This window comes from Ascaphus truei, chromosome 2 (genome assembly GCF_040206685.1).
Source record: "Ascaphus truei isolate aAscTru1 chromosome 2, aAscTru1.hap1, whole genome shotgun sequence".
NCBI classification, from domain to species: domain Eukaryota; kingdom Metazoa; phylum Chordata; class Amphibia; order Anura; family Ascaphidae; genus Ascaphus; species Ascaphus truei.
Genome location: NC_134484.1, coordinates 92,383,142 through 92,399,305, shown reverse-complemented (window position 1 = coordinate 92,399,305; position 16,164 = coordinate 92,383,142). Strand labels below are relative to the sequence as shown.

The following is a 16,164-nucleotide window of genomic DNA, read 5'->3' as shown; positions in this document are numbered from 1 at the left end:
TTTATTCACTAGTCATGCTTCAAGGACTACACCAGATGTTGGTATGACTGAGGTTTATTCAGCAACGAAGTACAGTACATTCACTGGATTACTTATCACTGTACCCTATCCCACCAAGGACTAGGCCTCAGCCACTTCTCTAGTAGAAGACTCTCTATTCAAGGTGTGCATACCCTGTCATTTCTTCCAGAAGCACTCCTCACTCCTTGGAGGTTAGCACAAGAACTTTCTCCTCCTCCCCTAACTCAACATTATAAGGAAGAAAAAAAACCTCTTTCCCTGGGGAGTGGTTTGTAAGCCGGCCTATTATTGTCAAACCTCCCCCCCCCCCCCACCCTTACTACAGTGACAGGATGCTCATAACTTTATTCCTCATGCCTGCTGAACAATATAATATCACACCCTGAATGTAGAGCAGATCCCATAGGAATCATGCCCCCGCTGCCCACACATTATGGAGATTACAGGGGAACCAGGGGCAGGGAATGATAGTCCAAGGGGACTTGGCTACATAAGAAATATCAATGTACATTTTTAGTTATGTACTGTACTATGATTTGTCCATTCTATTTTGTTAGATTTGTGTAAGGAATAAGGAAACAAACAATAAGAAACTGATAAAACCATACTGTATTTCAATTTAACATCATAGTTTGACCAGTAACTCCTGACTCCTACCACCTCTTCATTTTCTTATTTATCACCTATCAATGTTACATATTCTCATTTTCAGTTAAAAATGTATAGCATATTGCATCTTTTCAAACCAACTTCTGTAAATGATTTATGCCTGATGAACAATCAGGTAAAAAAAAAACAATCTCACAACCAGTTCAGAAACATACCTGCTGACTTATTTTCTATTTAATATACTGTGGTCCAGGCATGGGTAGATAAAATTGTCCATTACTTAAATGTTGACATTTATAAAAAATGTCCCCCTATCTACAACATCAATTTGCAGCCCTGTTGTTCTATTTTCAGGTGTTCCATGATATATTTTGTTAACCAATTTGGCCTCTCAAACACTTCCATTTGCAATTTAAAACTACGCTCTATCATTTCTTGATTCTTTCAAATTCTCTTGAGCAAAACAATACTTCATAAAACATAAATATTGAAACGGCTATTTATTGTGTGTTCTGATTAAGATTAAAGTGTTGGGTATGCATGTTCCATTTATTGTTGTTGCTTACAAGCACAAATATAAAGACCTAATTTAGCAACTTGGTTAAACATATTTGAAGTTATTTGTTATACTGGCATACTGTATATATACTCTCCTAAAGTTTGTTTTTGGGAAATTTGTCAAAGACAGATTTTTGCAAGCTTTTCATAGGGGATTTTAAAGGAGGTTGAACTAATACTGGAATCAGTGGATTTTATTTCATGCATGATTCGATGGATAACCCTGTTAAAATGTATGAGTTTTTAGTCTTCACACAAAAACGCAGCACTTCCATACATTTTAGGTGTGACTTGTTATAGTGTCACTCTTGAAATAATATATATTTTAACAAAAAAATAAATATGTTAACAGTGTCAGTTGCAAATTAGCCTTCTAACTTGGTTGATTTATCTGTCATGTGCATTTAAAAAAAAAAAGCTTAAACAAACTTGTTAGATGTACATTTTTTGTTTTTATGCTGCTTAAGATTTACAGAATTTCTTTATATTTACCATTGAAAACGGCTTTGTTTGTGAACTTATTTTAAGTCACCTACGGAGTAATTGAGTATCGTTTGTGTTAAAATCTTTACATTTAGGGTGATTCTACAAATATATATATATTTTCATTTATTTTAAAGCATTTTCACCAATCAAGCTATCATAATTTATATTGCTTATCATTTTGTGGATCTTACCATGTCACGCCTCATATTATCTGGCAGTACGTTAATATAATACTTCCCTAGTCTACCCAAACAAGTAAGTTTAAAAATAAAAAAAACAGCCTATAAAAGGGCAATTTTTTAATGTAAAATCAGAAAGAATAATTTTCTGTTAAATGTGAGGAGCTACAGTAGTTATGGGTTATGCGTTCTACTAGGTTATGGGTGCAGGTATACATTGCACATGAAAAATGTTTCTGCATGAATCCTTTCCTTTGCTATTGTAATAATCCACAGTTGTAAGGAATCAACACTGTTCCCATTAATGTGTGCAATAGGAACATTGTATAGATTTGACCATTTGCATGCATGTTGATAGTTTCCATAATGCCAGGAGAATTTTTCAATTATTTGTATGAATGCTTCTGTGATTTTTGTTTAAAAACATTCTAAGCAAAAGGTAATATTTTCTGTGAATAGTATTTTAATAAACTCAGTCCATTTTCTCTCTTTTCAACATGGTTAGATCACTGCCTCAAGTTCTGGTACGAATACTGACATAAATGCTAAAAAAATTGCCAGTGTTAGTGATGTCTGTGAATCCATGAAGCAGCAACTGTTGGTCTTGGTAGAGTGGGCAAAATACATTCCAGCCTTCTGTGATCTACCTCTGGATGATCAGGTATAAATCAACACAACTGGTGAAATAAGGCTATACCTTGTATCTACAGGACATACAACATTAATAATGCAATTTCAATTAAAGCGAGACTTGTGCTGTAATGTCTTATTCTTTACTTTACGGTTGGCTGGTCAAAATAAAATGACTAAAGACTGAGGATGCATATATATTCCCTGCCCCATGTAGCCTCCATTTCCAAATATAAAATAACCTTTTCCTTGCTTAATCATTTTTATATATAAGTTTATATATAAGTTTTACATACAGTACAATCTGCATCGAACATTCATTTTTATTATGACTAGATATAAATTATTATATACATCCTTTCCATTATCAAACAATGAATTTATATTTTCCTTTTATGTATTGACTTTAAAATCATAAAGTATTTTCAAACATTACAACTAAGGTTTGGAATTAACAGATTGAACTAGAAACTGATATAAAGGAAATGCAGAAAGAGTAGGTTGCAAAAATAAAAAGTATATTGATAGCACTAAAATGGATATTTCAGATGAATCCCTGGATTTCAGACAGAACTAAAAATGTTACGGATTCTAGCATTTTAAGCAATTCCTTTGAAAGGGTTTCAAATATATATATTTTAAAGGTCGAAACAGCTGTCTGTGGGTAGTTTTCTGGGTATGCACCTTAACCCTGGCTGTGCTCAAAGCTGTGACCATGCAGCAAGCTTAAGCCTATAGGGAACCATGTTAAAAATGGTTATTGAGGCAAAAAGTGACACTGTGTGCTCATTTGCATGTCATTTCCCAGAATCCCTTGCTGCAGTGGAAGTGCTGTATGCTGGGTGATAATGGGGAAAGGCGGGGTTGCAGACCTGCCTAAGACATGCAGATGAGCATACAGTTATATTTGCATATTTGCTTTCCTGTGGAGGGTTTTTGTCACTTTTGTTACTCACCATAACTTAACTCAGTATTATATATATAGATATATATAGATATATATAGATATATATAGATATATATAGATAGATAGATAGATAGATAGATATATATAGTTTTTGGGGGGGCTCAGTTGTATATGGTTAGTCTTGTCACTACTTATGCATATCCCTTGGCTCAGCGTTTACTCCAAATATGGACATTACTTGTGTCCAGACTATGTGCTTTTATATATGTGGAGAGGCACTTTAGGAGATTTGTCAGTATGTTTGAGGCAGTGACTGTGCAATGAAGTAATGCAGATGCCTTATGCCTGGTCATGTGAGTGGGACGGGCCACACACACACTGACACACACACAGCACACTGCACAGCACACGGCATACACTCATAGCATACACTCACAGCACACTGCATACATTCACAGCACACTGCATACATTCACAGCACACTGCATACACTCACAGCACACTGCATACATTCACAGCACACCGCACACACTCACAGCACACTGCACACACTCAGCACACACTCACAGCACACTGCATACACTCACAGCACACTGCATACACTCACAGCACACTGCACACAAGCACAGCACACTGCACACACACACTGACACACTGACACACACACACACACACACACAGTCAAATACACACACACACACACACACACACACACACACACACACACACACACACACACTGTCTCTTTAAGGGAGCTTGCTCTCGCAAGACGGAAGCAGAAGCAGGAAGCAGAGACAGGGAGAAGAGCTGCCAGATGCTGGTTAAGTGCTGTGTGCTGTTGCCGCTGCCACACCGGGTCTGGGAATGCTGGGAGAGTTCTCAGCTTTCCCCCTCCGGCAGACACGGTACCACCACAAAAAAAAAAAAAAACTTAAAAATAAAAATAAATTGGCGGCCATTTTTTTTCCGCGACCCCATTTATAACGCGGTGGTCGCGGGTGGCCCCCAAGGATCGCGCTATAACGGGGTTAAGCTGTATATATATATATATATATATATATATATATATATATATATATATATAAAATAAAAAATGTGCGAATAGACGATACCGTTCTGGAAGGACCACATTGTACCGCACTCAAATGAAGTTAAAGGATAAAAAAAAACACGGTAAAGATACCTCTACATCAAAATATGGAAGATACCACGTTGTACACTGCACTCAAATGAAGCTAAAAGATAAAAAACACGGTACATATACCTCTACATCATAAATATATATATATATATATATATATATATATATCACTTGTGAGCACATTCATATTTCTTAGACAGGTCTGCAATCCTGCCTTTCACCATTATCACCTAGCATATAGCCTTCAACTGCAGCGGCCGTTATCTGATTATTTACCTGGGTGAATCATGCACTATGCCGCGTGGTGGTCCAAGATGGTCCTCTGCAGACTAAATGGCCCAACAGATTAACACAGTAGGGGTCCTGGCTGTGTTAATCCTACAGGGATCTACTTGTCTATATGAGACATACAGTAAAAGATAGTCTGAATCAGTCACTCTAACTGCGCGCCTCTAACAGGCGATCGCAGGGGTTTTATTTAAATTCTAACACTACAGTATTGTTGTAGGGGGTCTCTGGAGCTAAACCGCATTGATTTCAGGTCCGGGGACCCCCTACTTCCCGAGATACAGGCCCCGTGATGGGGTGCCGCTATCCCCACCATGTTAAAATCCTGTGGGTTACGTGACCATGGGATTTTAACATTGAAGTATTTGTTCAATTCAGAATACATGAATAATGTCTGGGGGTCCTTGGGTGGCTCCCGTGGGTGTCTGGGGGCCTCCACGTGGTTTTCCGGTGGCCGCACAGGGGTCCTTGGGATATCCCCGTGGGTGTCTGCATAAAAAAGTTGTCTGGGGGCCTGCAGGTGGTTCTCTTCGGTGTCTAGGGGCTTCCAGGTGGTCCCTGCAGGTGTCTGTGGGTCCTTGTGCGGTTCCTGTGTGTGTCCGGGTCCTCCATGTGGTTCCCACAGGTGTCCGGTGGCCCCACAGGGGTCCTCGGGTGGTCCCTGTGGGTGTCCGGGGGTACCCACTGGCTTTGGGTATCAATTCTGTGCATAAAAAGAAAAATGCAATACATTTCAATAAATACACCCCCCCCTCCAATACATACAGTACAGTAATGGGCAAAATTATTATTATCCAGATATGGATAATAGTGAATTTGCCCATTTAAAATAAAACATAAATCAGCAGCATAAAGCAAATTAAACTGGCACTTACCCTTGCCAGGATGAAGGTTGTCCTCATCCTCATGACCGTCCTTGTCCTCCGTGGGCATCAAAAGCACAATACAAAACACAATCTAATGGCCCCTAACCACTTCATAAATTTAGCGGTTAGTTACTGCTACAGTAATTGTTGCAGGTTGCCCATTGCATTGCATAGTGGCAGCGATGTGTCACCTTGCCATTCAATTGTTTTTTTGGCATTTTTATATTTCATGCAATGTGGTTTTTATTTTACTGTATGCAAGTTTTTATTTGTTGCAGGTTGCCCATTGTATGGTATAGTGGCAGCTCATGCCCAAAGGGCATGGGAGTGCCACCATGCCAATCAATTTTTATTTTGTCATTTTTAAAATTAAAATTGAATGTGTTTTTTTTATTAAAGGCTTATTTTGAAGATTGATAGGTTGTATATTGCTTGGCATGGTGGCAGCTAATGCCCACAGGTCATGGGAATACCACCATGCCAATCAATAGTTTTTTTTGGCATTTTTAATGGGTTTTTATTTTCTTTGTAACACAGTTTTTTAATTTGGGAATGTTTTTTTAGCGATCCATTTATTGTTACAGTGTTAAAGCATGCCTATATTATATGGGCATGCTTTAACACTATTCCAATCAATGGGTAGCGGGGTGATGTCCCCGGGTAGGTTTGGTGGTCAGCAGTGGAGGGTGGGTTAACCTCTTAATTACTGTATTGCTAACTAACCACTAAGTTAATGAAGGGGTTTGGGGCCATTAGATTGTATTTTTTTATTGCGCTGTTGCTGTTGATGCCTACGGAGGACAAGGACGGTCATGAGGATGAGGGCAGCCTTTATCCAGTGGTAAGTGTCATTTTAATTTACTTTATGCTGCTGATTTATGTTTTATTTTAAATGGGCAAATGCACTATTATCCATATCTGGATAATAGTAATTTTGCCCATTACTGTATTGTATGTACAGATGCAGCCACCAGTATCCGATCACTTGCCTTGGAAAATCTGGGGCAATCTCCCAATAAACTGCAACAGTTCTGTCATATTTCTGCAGTAAGACAAATCACTCATCAGAATAATACAGCGGGGAGTCCCTGCAGTCCCATTCAAACTGAATGGGACTGCAGGCACCCCTGCTGTGTTAATCCGATGGGCCATTTGTCTGGCAGCAAAATATCACAGAAATGTTGAGGCATTTACTGTGAGATGCCTTAGTATTTACCTAGTCAAGTGATCGGATACTGGTGGCTGCATCTGTATGGAGGGGGAGTTGGGGGGATTTATTTAAATGTATTGCATTTTTTTATGCACAGGATTGATACCGAAGGACAGCGGGTACCCCCGGAAACCTATGGCAACCACCCGAGGAGCTCCGGACACCCGTGGGGACCACCTGGAGGCCCCGAGGACACCCAGACACTGGCGGGGACCACCAGAAGACCCTCATGGGGAATCTGGACACCCAGGAGGCACCAGGCACCCTCTAGAACCACCCAAGGACTCCCAGACACCCACAGGGACATCTGGAGACACCTGGACAACCGCAGGAACCACCCGAGTACCCCCAGACACCCACAGGGACCACGCAAGAACTCCTGTGGGGCCCCTGGACACTCGTGGGAATCACCTGGCGGCCCCTGGATACCCTCAGGAACCACCCGAGGACCTCCAGACACCCAAAGGGACCACCCAAGGACCACCGTGGGGCCACTGGGCACCCACGGGAACCACATTGAGGCCCGCGGACACCCATGGGAACCACCCGAGGACACCCAGACCCACACTGGGACCACGTGGAGGCCCCTGGACACCCACAGGAACCACCTGAAGGCCCCCGGAAACCCACAGGAACCAACAAAGGACCCCAGTGGGGTCCCCAGACCCCGTAGGAACAACCTGGATGTCCTCAGACACCTGCAGGAACCACCTGGAGGCCCCTGGACCCCCGTGGGACCACCCGAGGACCCCCGGTTGCCTCTGGTTTCAATCATGTGCAGAAAAAATAAAAAACATTTTTGTGTGAGGGCAAAGGGGTTGGGCTGTGTATTGGTGGGTAGTACATACTGTATTGTAATGTTTATTTGGGGCAGAGGGGTTGGGTGAAGGGCCATCTACCCCTTCACTCACTCCCTCTGCCACCAATAAACCTGCTATTGTGCCTTAACCCCTTCATTGCCATAGCAGCTGGCTGCTAAGGTAATGATTAACACACATATTCCCAGATAGCTCAAACTCCTACATCCACCACATCATGAATATATATTTATGCCAATTATGAGTGCTTCTGAGCGTGGCAATGATATTCAACAGAAGACAGGGGTGCCCAATGCTACATCAAATTGACAAAACATATATGGTAATGAGTATAAAGTTTAAATTCTTGAATAATAATAGTAATTACTTGTTTTTTTAGTTAAACCCTTTGGCCAAAGCGTCGTAAGCCTGCATACCAAACGTCAAGGTAAACCAAAAATGCAGGTCCTAACACTAAAACTGTGGACCCTTCCTGTTACCTCTGTATGAGGGGAAGGAACTGCAGTGAGTCCTGTCCATTCAGCAAGTTGCCAGAACCTCCCAAGTTAAAAAGGTGGGGAGGGGCGAGCTCTGGGGGGAAGTGCCACCTAACCTCCATAGACTGTTACCAGTCAGAAATTGATTAACACACATATTCCCAGATAGCTCAAACTCCTACATCCACCACATCATGAATATATATTTATGCCAAAATGAGTGCTACTGAGCGTGGCAAATGTATACAACAGAAGACAGGGGTGCCCAATGCTACATCAAATTGACAAAACATATATGGCAATGAGTATAAACTTTATACTCATTACCATATATGTTTTGTCAATTTGATGTAGCATTGGGCACCCCTGTCTTCTGTTGTATGCTAAGGTAATGAAGCTGCTTATATTTTATTTTTATTTATATTGTGCGTGAGCAGGGGGTCTCCTGAGCTGAACAAAGTTGATTTCAGCCTCGGGGCCCCCTACTTCCTGATTTACAGGGGTTTGAAAATGTGCTCCCTAAATGTGAAGACAATTCAGAAGCTCCAGACAATGCAAAGAAGTATGGAAAGATGTATCCTAGGTGTTACCAAATAGACATGAATGCATCTGGGACTTTGTCACATGGGCCAAGAAATGTAAATGGCAGTGGGACGGACACACAGTCTTGCAATGAGAAATTACCATTGTTGGACAAAGGGATTCCTAGAGATACCAAAAGACCAAGACAGTGGCCAAAATTAAGATAGGATGATAATTTGGGGGATTTATTCATCAATTTGGAAAAGGGAGGCTTGATCATTCTGGATGGCCATCATCTAGCAGTGCATACACAATGGCTGAAGATGATACTGATATAAAAAAACAAAATACAGTACAATATTACATTTTGTATAAGAAGTAACTCCTTATTTCATTCAACCTTTTAGCAAGTGTTTTGTGCATAACACAGTCATTTTAATATTTAGAATATTGCAGCACAGATAAAAAATGAATATTATTAGCTGCCATAGAAATAATTTTCTCGCTTATGAATTATAAATATTAAATCAGGTGAAATCCTTATTTTATTTGCAAAATGAATTCACTTCACTGGAAGTTACTGCATTGTTTACTATAAATTATACACTACCCTTTAAGTTGAATAGGGACTCTATTCTTTGTCTCCTCCCTCAAATTATTTTACTATTAAGATTTTCTGAACGTAATGGAAAAATCAAAAACCCTGTGCAAAGTATTTGTTACATTTGGGTAGATATAATATAATTCTGTTTTTATAGTAATCACTATACATAGATAAGGACACATTATTTAATGTTATATTTGTCTCTCTTTTATAGGTTGCCTTGCTGAGGGCACATGCTGGGGAACACCTCCTGCTCGGAGTAGCAAAACGATCCATGGTTTTCAAAGACATTTTACTTCTAGGTGAATATTTTAATTCCTATAAAACAATATTAACGTAAGCCTCTTTTGCCAAGGTACATTGTAACTGTATTACTAACCATTACAATGTTTGACTTCAGTCATTAAGTCAATCTCATAACACCATTTTATATTATTTTATTTGTATGTAAATCAATACTCAAAGCGCAATTGTGCCAGATTGGAATGTACAGTATTTGTATGATTATTAGATAACCCGGCAAATAAGGCAACCCTAATTTAAACAAGTGCTGGATAATATTATATAGTTTCTACAAGCAGACAAAAGAAGGGCAAAATACCTTAGCATTTTTACACAACAATTTATAAACAGTTTCAGTGTGAATATATTAAGTTATCATAATATTTGTATTTATTTTCATTATGATAACATTTGTCCCATAACTATTATTATTTAGAATATTTTAGAGATGTACTTATTTATTATTACTATGTACTTATTATTTATGTACTGTGTTTATTATTAAGCTTACTCTTTGAGCAACTCAGCCCACTGAGGTACGTTTGTGAATTACTGTAGATCATACATTTATGAAATAAATATTCTTCTTTTTAAGGTAACAGCTATGTTATCCACCGGAATTGTTCGGAAATAGAGATCATCCGTGTGGCCAACAGAATTTTGGATGAACTTGTCCAGCCATTTCAGGAGATCCAAATAGATGACAATGAATATTCTTGCTTAAAGGCAATTGTATTTTTTGATCCAGGTGAAGCTTCATACTTACATATGCATATATACATGTAAATGAATGCATTATATTGATATATATTTAAATGTATATATACTACACATTTTCAAACATATTTAATTTATTCATCGCATAAGTAAATATTCTGATTATCCCCATCTTCATATTATTAATCAATCAATCATACACACCGAAACAACAGATCATATTAACAATCTACTTTATGCAGAGACTATTGCATATTTTTGGAAGCAATATCTAAACCATTTAAATTATAGGTCAAATATAATTTAAACTGTTTGTCTTCTTTCCAGATGCCAAAGGACTAGGTAATCCAGTGAAGATTAAGAATATGCGTTATCAAGTACAGATCAGTTTAGAAGATTACATTAATGACAGACAGTATGATTCTAGAGGACGGTTTGGAGAACTTCTTTTACTATTACCCACGCTTCAGAGCATCACCTGGCAAATGATTGAACAAGTTCAATTTGTAAAGTTGTTTGGAATGGTTAAGATTGACAATCTTCTCCAGGAGATGTTATTAGGAGGTGAGTTCTTCTCTCATTGAACTTGCGGAATAAAAAAATCAGGTCACTACAAAGGATATAGGAACAATCTGTGTAGAATTCTTTTTAAAATGATTTGATCACATACATGTGTTTACAACTATTTTTCACACTACTCTTGAGGGACAACATTTTCAGGCTTTTTAAAAAAAAAAAACACATAAACAAAACACCCAACCATCTCACATCTATAGGCCATTATACAATCATAAATAAAACATAATATAAAGAAACTTTATGAAACCATACTTTTAAAATAAATGGAAAGATATCCAATCATGGAGAAAAAAGCGGGTCACAGCATTTTCCAAGAAACTGGCGCTAAGTAGATCAATAGTAAAAAATGATTTTATTAGTAGGGTGAAAACATGGAGGTGGCAGGTAAGTACTCTGATACGTTTTACGCTGCAATAGCGCTTTGTCAAAGATTGTATTGTTGCTTATCAGATTAGCAATATGTAAAAGGTTTCCCTGAAACCGGAAGTGACATGATGCACGTGGCACGGCGTCTATAGTAAACCGGAAGTGAACCGGCGGTCGACGCTCTGTAAAGAGTCTGCAGCAGCCCTCTCTGGCTGGAGGAGTGAATCACATGTATGTCAAAATGAAAAACGGCACTGATACAGCATTTGGCAGGGAAATAGCTATACAGATCATAATAAAAACAAAAGCAAGAAGATCCTACTAATGGAATCAGAATATAAGTATATACATTTATATTGAGACTTCCGACCAAAAGACCAGGACCAAATTAACTATTCATGCACTATATAGATATATGCTAATAGATCATAAATCTTTAGTATCAATAAAGATAAAATAGGATCTCAGTTATACTTCATAATTAACTTAGTATTAAGGATAGAGAATGTCCAATATAGTTTATATCTTAACTAAATTATTGATAAAGAACCATCTATACATACATATGGTATTAGCACATATAATAGAAGTAATACATTACCAAGTAAGACCAAAAAGTCTAAGAAAAATACATGTATAAGATATTAGTATCTTGGTCATCATCAATCAAAATATATTAATTAACTATAGTGAAGAATAATATGAATCAAAATAATCAAAATTTCATATGCAAAGTAGAGTTATGAGAGGACACATAGGGGCCTATGCACTAAGCTCCCATAAAGAAAATCGCCAGGGTTTTTAAATTGTCATTTTTGACAGCGTTGCTATCACGGTATGCAAAAAGCCCCGAATACCAGTGATAGAAACATTTGCAAAAATGGCGAGCAGCCAATGATGTGATGATCGACCCTCTGAAAAGGGCTCAACCGGCGAGTTCTTTCTGCTGCAGAGAGAGAGCCGAATCTCCCTGCGCAAAACTCACCAGAAGATATATATTTTTTAATTTATATTTTATTACTAGTGTATTGTAGCAGGGGGTCTCCGGAGCAGAACTGTGTTGTATTCAAGTCTGGGGACCCCCTGCTTCCTGAGATACAGGCCCTGTTATGGTGTGCCGGTATCTCCTATGCATTTGATTCCCATGGTCATGTGATGCAGGACATTTAAATGCATAGGAGATACCGGAACCCCATAACGGGGCCTGTATCTCGTGAAGCAGGGGTCCCCAGACCTCAAATCAACAAGCTTCTACTCTGGAGACCCCTGCTACAATACACTAGTAATAAAACCCTAATAAAAAATGTAACCTATTCGTTACCATAGCGGCTTTCTGCTATGGTAATGAAGCTCCTTTCATGTAATTTGTATTAATAGTGTGCAGGAGCAGGGGGTCTTCTGAGCTGAAGCGCTTTGATTTCAGCCTCAGCAATCTCCTGCTTCTTGCGTTACATGCCCTGGTATGGGGCATCGGGTGTCAGTATCGCTACCATTTTTAAATCGTCCACGTCACGTGACTGGGGGATTTAAATTATGAAGGAGATACCGGCACCCCATATCTGGGTCTGTAACTTGATAAGCAGGGGTGTCCTCGTCAACAAACTGCAGGGCCATGTCTTCCGATGCCAGCAAGAATACATACAAAAATAAAATCTAATGGCCCCTAACCCCTTAATCAACTTAGCGTGTATACCGCTATAGTAATTAAGGGGTTAACCCACCCTCCCCCGCTACCCACCCCAGGACTAACCAACCACCCCGGAACCACTATATCCACCCTGTACCAATTGATTGGTATAGTGGTACAACATACCCATATAATATGGGCATGATAAGCCACTATAGCAGTCAAAGGTAAGCCTAATAAAAATGCATGAAGACCCAAAATACACAATAACACATATACACAAGCAGCTAAACACTACAATTCAATAAATAAAAACACTAGCCAACAAATGAAAGAAATACAAGCACTAACCAACAAATTAATTAATTGTAACCAGTAGCCAACAAATCAATAAATTAAAAAAAATCTGTAGCCAACACATCAATTAAAAAATGAGCCAACACAAGAAAAAATGTATTAAACACGCTAAACAATCGGACAAATAAATAAAAACAAGCCATGCAAATAACTAACAATGTAATCCAAACAATAAACTGAAATAGAAAAAATAACACTCAATAGAAAACAAACATTTGCCAAAAAATGCATTGGCTATCACTGTATTAATCTGTACCCTAAAGAGTCACAGATCAATATATTAGCAGTCAATGGGCAATGAAAAACATGAAAAGAAAAAATACAATAAAAAAACCTTAAAAAAACATTTTTACATGCATACAATATTTTAATTACTTTTAGAAGCGTTGGTCCTCCGAATTCAGGGGTATCAGGAAGCTCTTGTACTGCAACGTCATCAAAGTCAATCCGACGCCATCCACCTTGAAGATCCGGAACAGGTAACAAAATTCTTCTTTCTTTGATCTTCTATCACTGTCTTCTTTCTTCATCTGTCATTATTTCTTTATTTTCTGTTATCTTCTATCTTCATCTATCAATCCAAAAACCACATGTTAGATCCCAACCGATGTTGTCTCATCAGCATCTTGAAGAAAAATGAGGCATCAAAGCCTTATATATGGCCTGTGACATCACATTTTCAGGTCAGATGATACAGCTCCAATCTGATTGAATGCTGTATCATGTGCCCGCCTCTTTTTTTTGGTGAAGGGTGTAACGTCATCTAGAAGGGATGAACATCACATCCTTCAAACCACATGGCTATATCCCATGGTATTATAGCCAATGGGATTGAAGACAATGCCATTGGATACTGTACCATGTGATAGGTTACCATCTGACCTGAAAATGTGATATCACAGACCATATACAGTATAAGGCTTTGATGCCTCATTTTACCTCAAGAAGCTGGCAAGACAACATCAGTTTGGATCTAACATGTGGTTTTTGGATTGACAGATGAGGATAGAAGATTACAGGAAATAATGACAGATGAAGAAAGAAGACGGTGATTGAAGATAAAAGAGAGAAGAATTTTGTTACCCGTTCCAGATCTTCAAAGTTGATGGCTTCGGATTGACTTTGATGACATCGCGGTACGAGAGCTTCCTGATACCCCTGGATTCGGAAGGACAACGCTTCTAAAGGTAATAAAAATATTGTATGTATGTAAATGTCTTGATTTCAGTTTTTTTATTGTATTTTTTTTCTTTTCATGTTTTTCATTTCTCATTGACTGCTAATGTATTAATAGGTTACTCTTTCAGGTACAGAGTAATACTGTGAAGCCAATGCATTTTTGGGCAAATGTTGGTTTTCTATAGAGTGTTATTTTTTCTATTTCTGTTTATTATTTGGATTACATTGTTAGTAATTTTGATAGCTTGTTTTTATTTATTTCTCTGATTTGTTTAGCTTTTTTAATTCATTATTTATTGTGTTGGCTCATGGTTTGAATTGATGTGTTGGCTAGTGGTTTAATTAATTAACTAATTAATTGATTTGTTGTTTAGTGCTTTAAATGATTTCATTGATTGTTTGATTTCATTTGTTGTCAAGGCTTGTATTTATTTATTTAATTGGTTGGCTAATTGTTTTATTTCTTGAAATGTTGTGTTTTGGTGCTTGTGTATATGTTTTAATATTGTGTATTTTTGGCCTTGAGGCTTTTTTTTTATTAGGGTGACCATTGAGTGATATAGTGTTTTATCATGCCCATATTATATGGGTATGATGTACAACTATGACAATCAATGGCTACAGGGTGGGTATAGTGGTCTTGGGGTGTGTGGTTAGGCCTCCAGGGTAGGTAGCGGGGGAGGTAGGGTTAACCCCTTAATTACTATAGCGGTTATTGACCGCTAAGGTGATTAAGGGGTTAGGGGCCATTAAATTGCATTATATATTTTATTCTTTCTGGCAACGGAGGACATGGCCCTTAGTATGCTGACGATGCTACCCTTCATGATGGAAGGGGTAAGCAGAAAGGTCTATTTACTTTATTTCTGCTGGCTGGCCAATGTTTGATTTAATAATGGGCAAATGAGCTATTATCCATATCTCGATTATAGTTATTTTGCCAATTACTGTACTGCATGTGTTGGGGGGAGGTGTATTTATTGCAATGTATTCCATAAAAAATATTGCATCCATGGGGACCACCCGAGGGCCCCCAGACACCCAAGGTGACCACCCGAGGACCCCCAGACACCCGTGGGAACCACCCGTGGACCCCCAGACACCCACAGGGACCACTCAAGGGCCCCCAGACACCTGCGAGGACCACCTGTGGACCCACAGACACCCACGGGGTCCACCCAATGAGCCCGTTGGGGCCCCTGGACACAAGTAGAGACCACCTGGAGGCCCACAGACACCCATGGGGACCACCTGGAGGCCCACGGACACCCATTGTGACCACACGAGGACACCCAGACACCCGCAGGCACAACCCGGGTAACCCATTGGGGCCCACGGACAACAGCGGGGACCACCTGGAGGCCCACGGACAACTGTGGGGACAACCTGGAGGCCCAAGGACACCCATGGACACCACCCGGGGATCCCCGCCGGCCTCTAAAAAAAATAAATTATGGTTTTATTTGGGGGCACAGGGGGTGGGTGGGTTGTGTATTGGTGGTTAGTATGTATTATTAATGTATTATTTGTCTTAACTCTATGCCCAGGACATACTTGAAAACGAGAGATAACTCTCAATGTATTACTCCCTGGTAAAATATTTTATAAATAAATAGTACATATTGTAATATTTATTGGGGCAGAGGGGGTGAATGAAGGGCCAAGTACCCACTTCACTCACCCCCTCTGCCCCCAATAAAGCTGCTGTGTTTCATTAACCCCTTCATTGCCTTAGCGGTTAG

At 39.1% G+C, this 16,164-nt stretch overlaps 1 protein-coding gene across 4 annotated transcripts in view; it reads left to right on the top strand.

Annotated features, from left to right (window-relative positions):
* The window catches only part of HNF4G (hepatocyte nuclear factor 4 gamma), a 143,127-nt gene that overhangs the window by 109,405 nt on the left and 17,558 nt on the right, over positions 1 to 16,164 (top strand). For all 4 annotated transcript variants that reach the window (XM_075583171.1, XM_075583179.1, XM_075583187.1 and 1 more), the window contains 4 exons: positions 2,359 to 2,514; positions 9,530 to 9,617; positions 10,193 to 10,345; positions 10,642 to 10,878. In XM_075583171.1, coding sequence (XP_075439286.1) covers positions 2,359 to 2,514; positions 9,530 to 9,617; positions 10,193 to 10,345; positions 10,642 to 10,878 — 634 coding nt within the window. The remainder of the gene's footprint in view (positions 1 to 2,358; positions 2,515 to 9,529; positions 9,618 to 10,192; positions 10,346 to 10,641; positions 10,879 to 16,164) is intronic.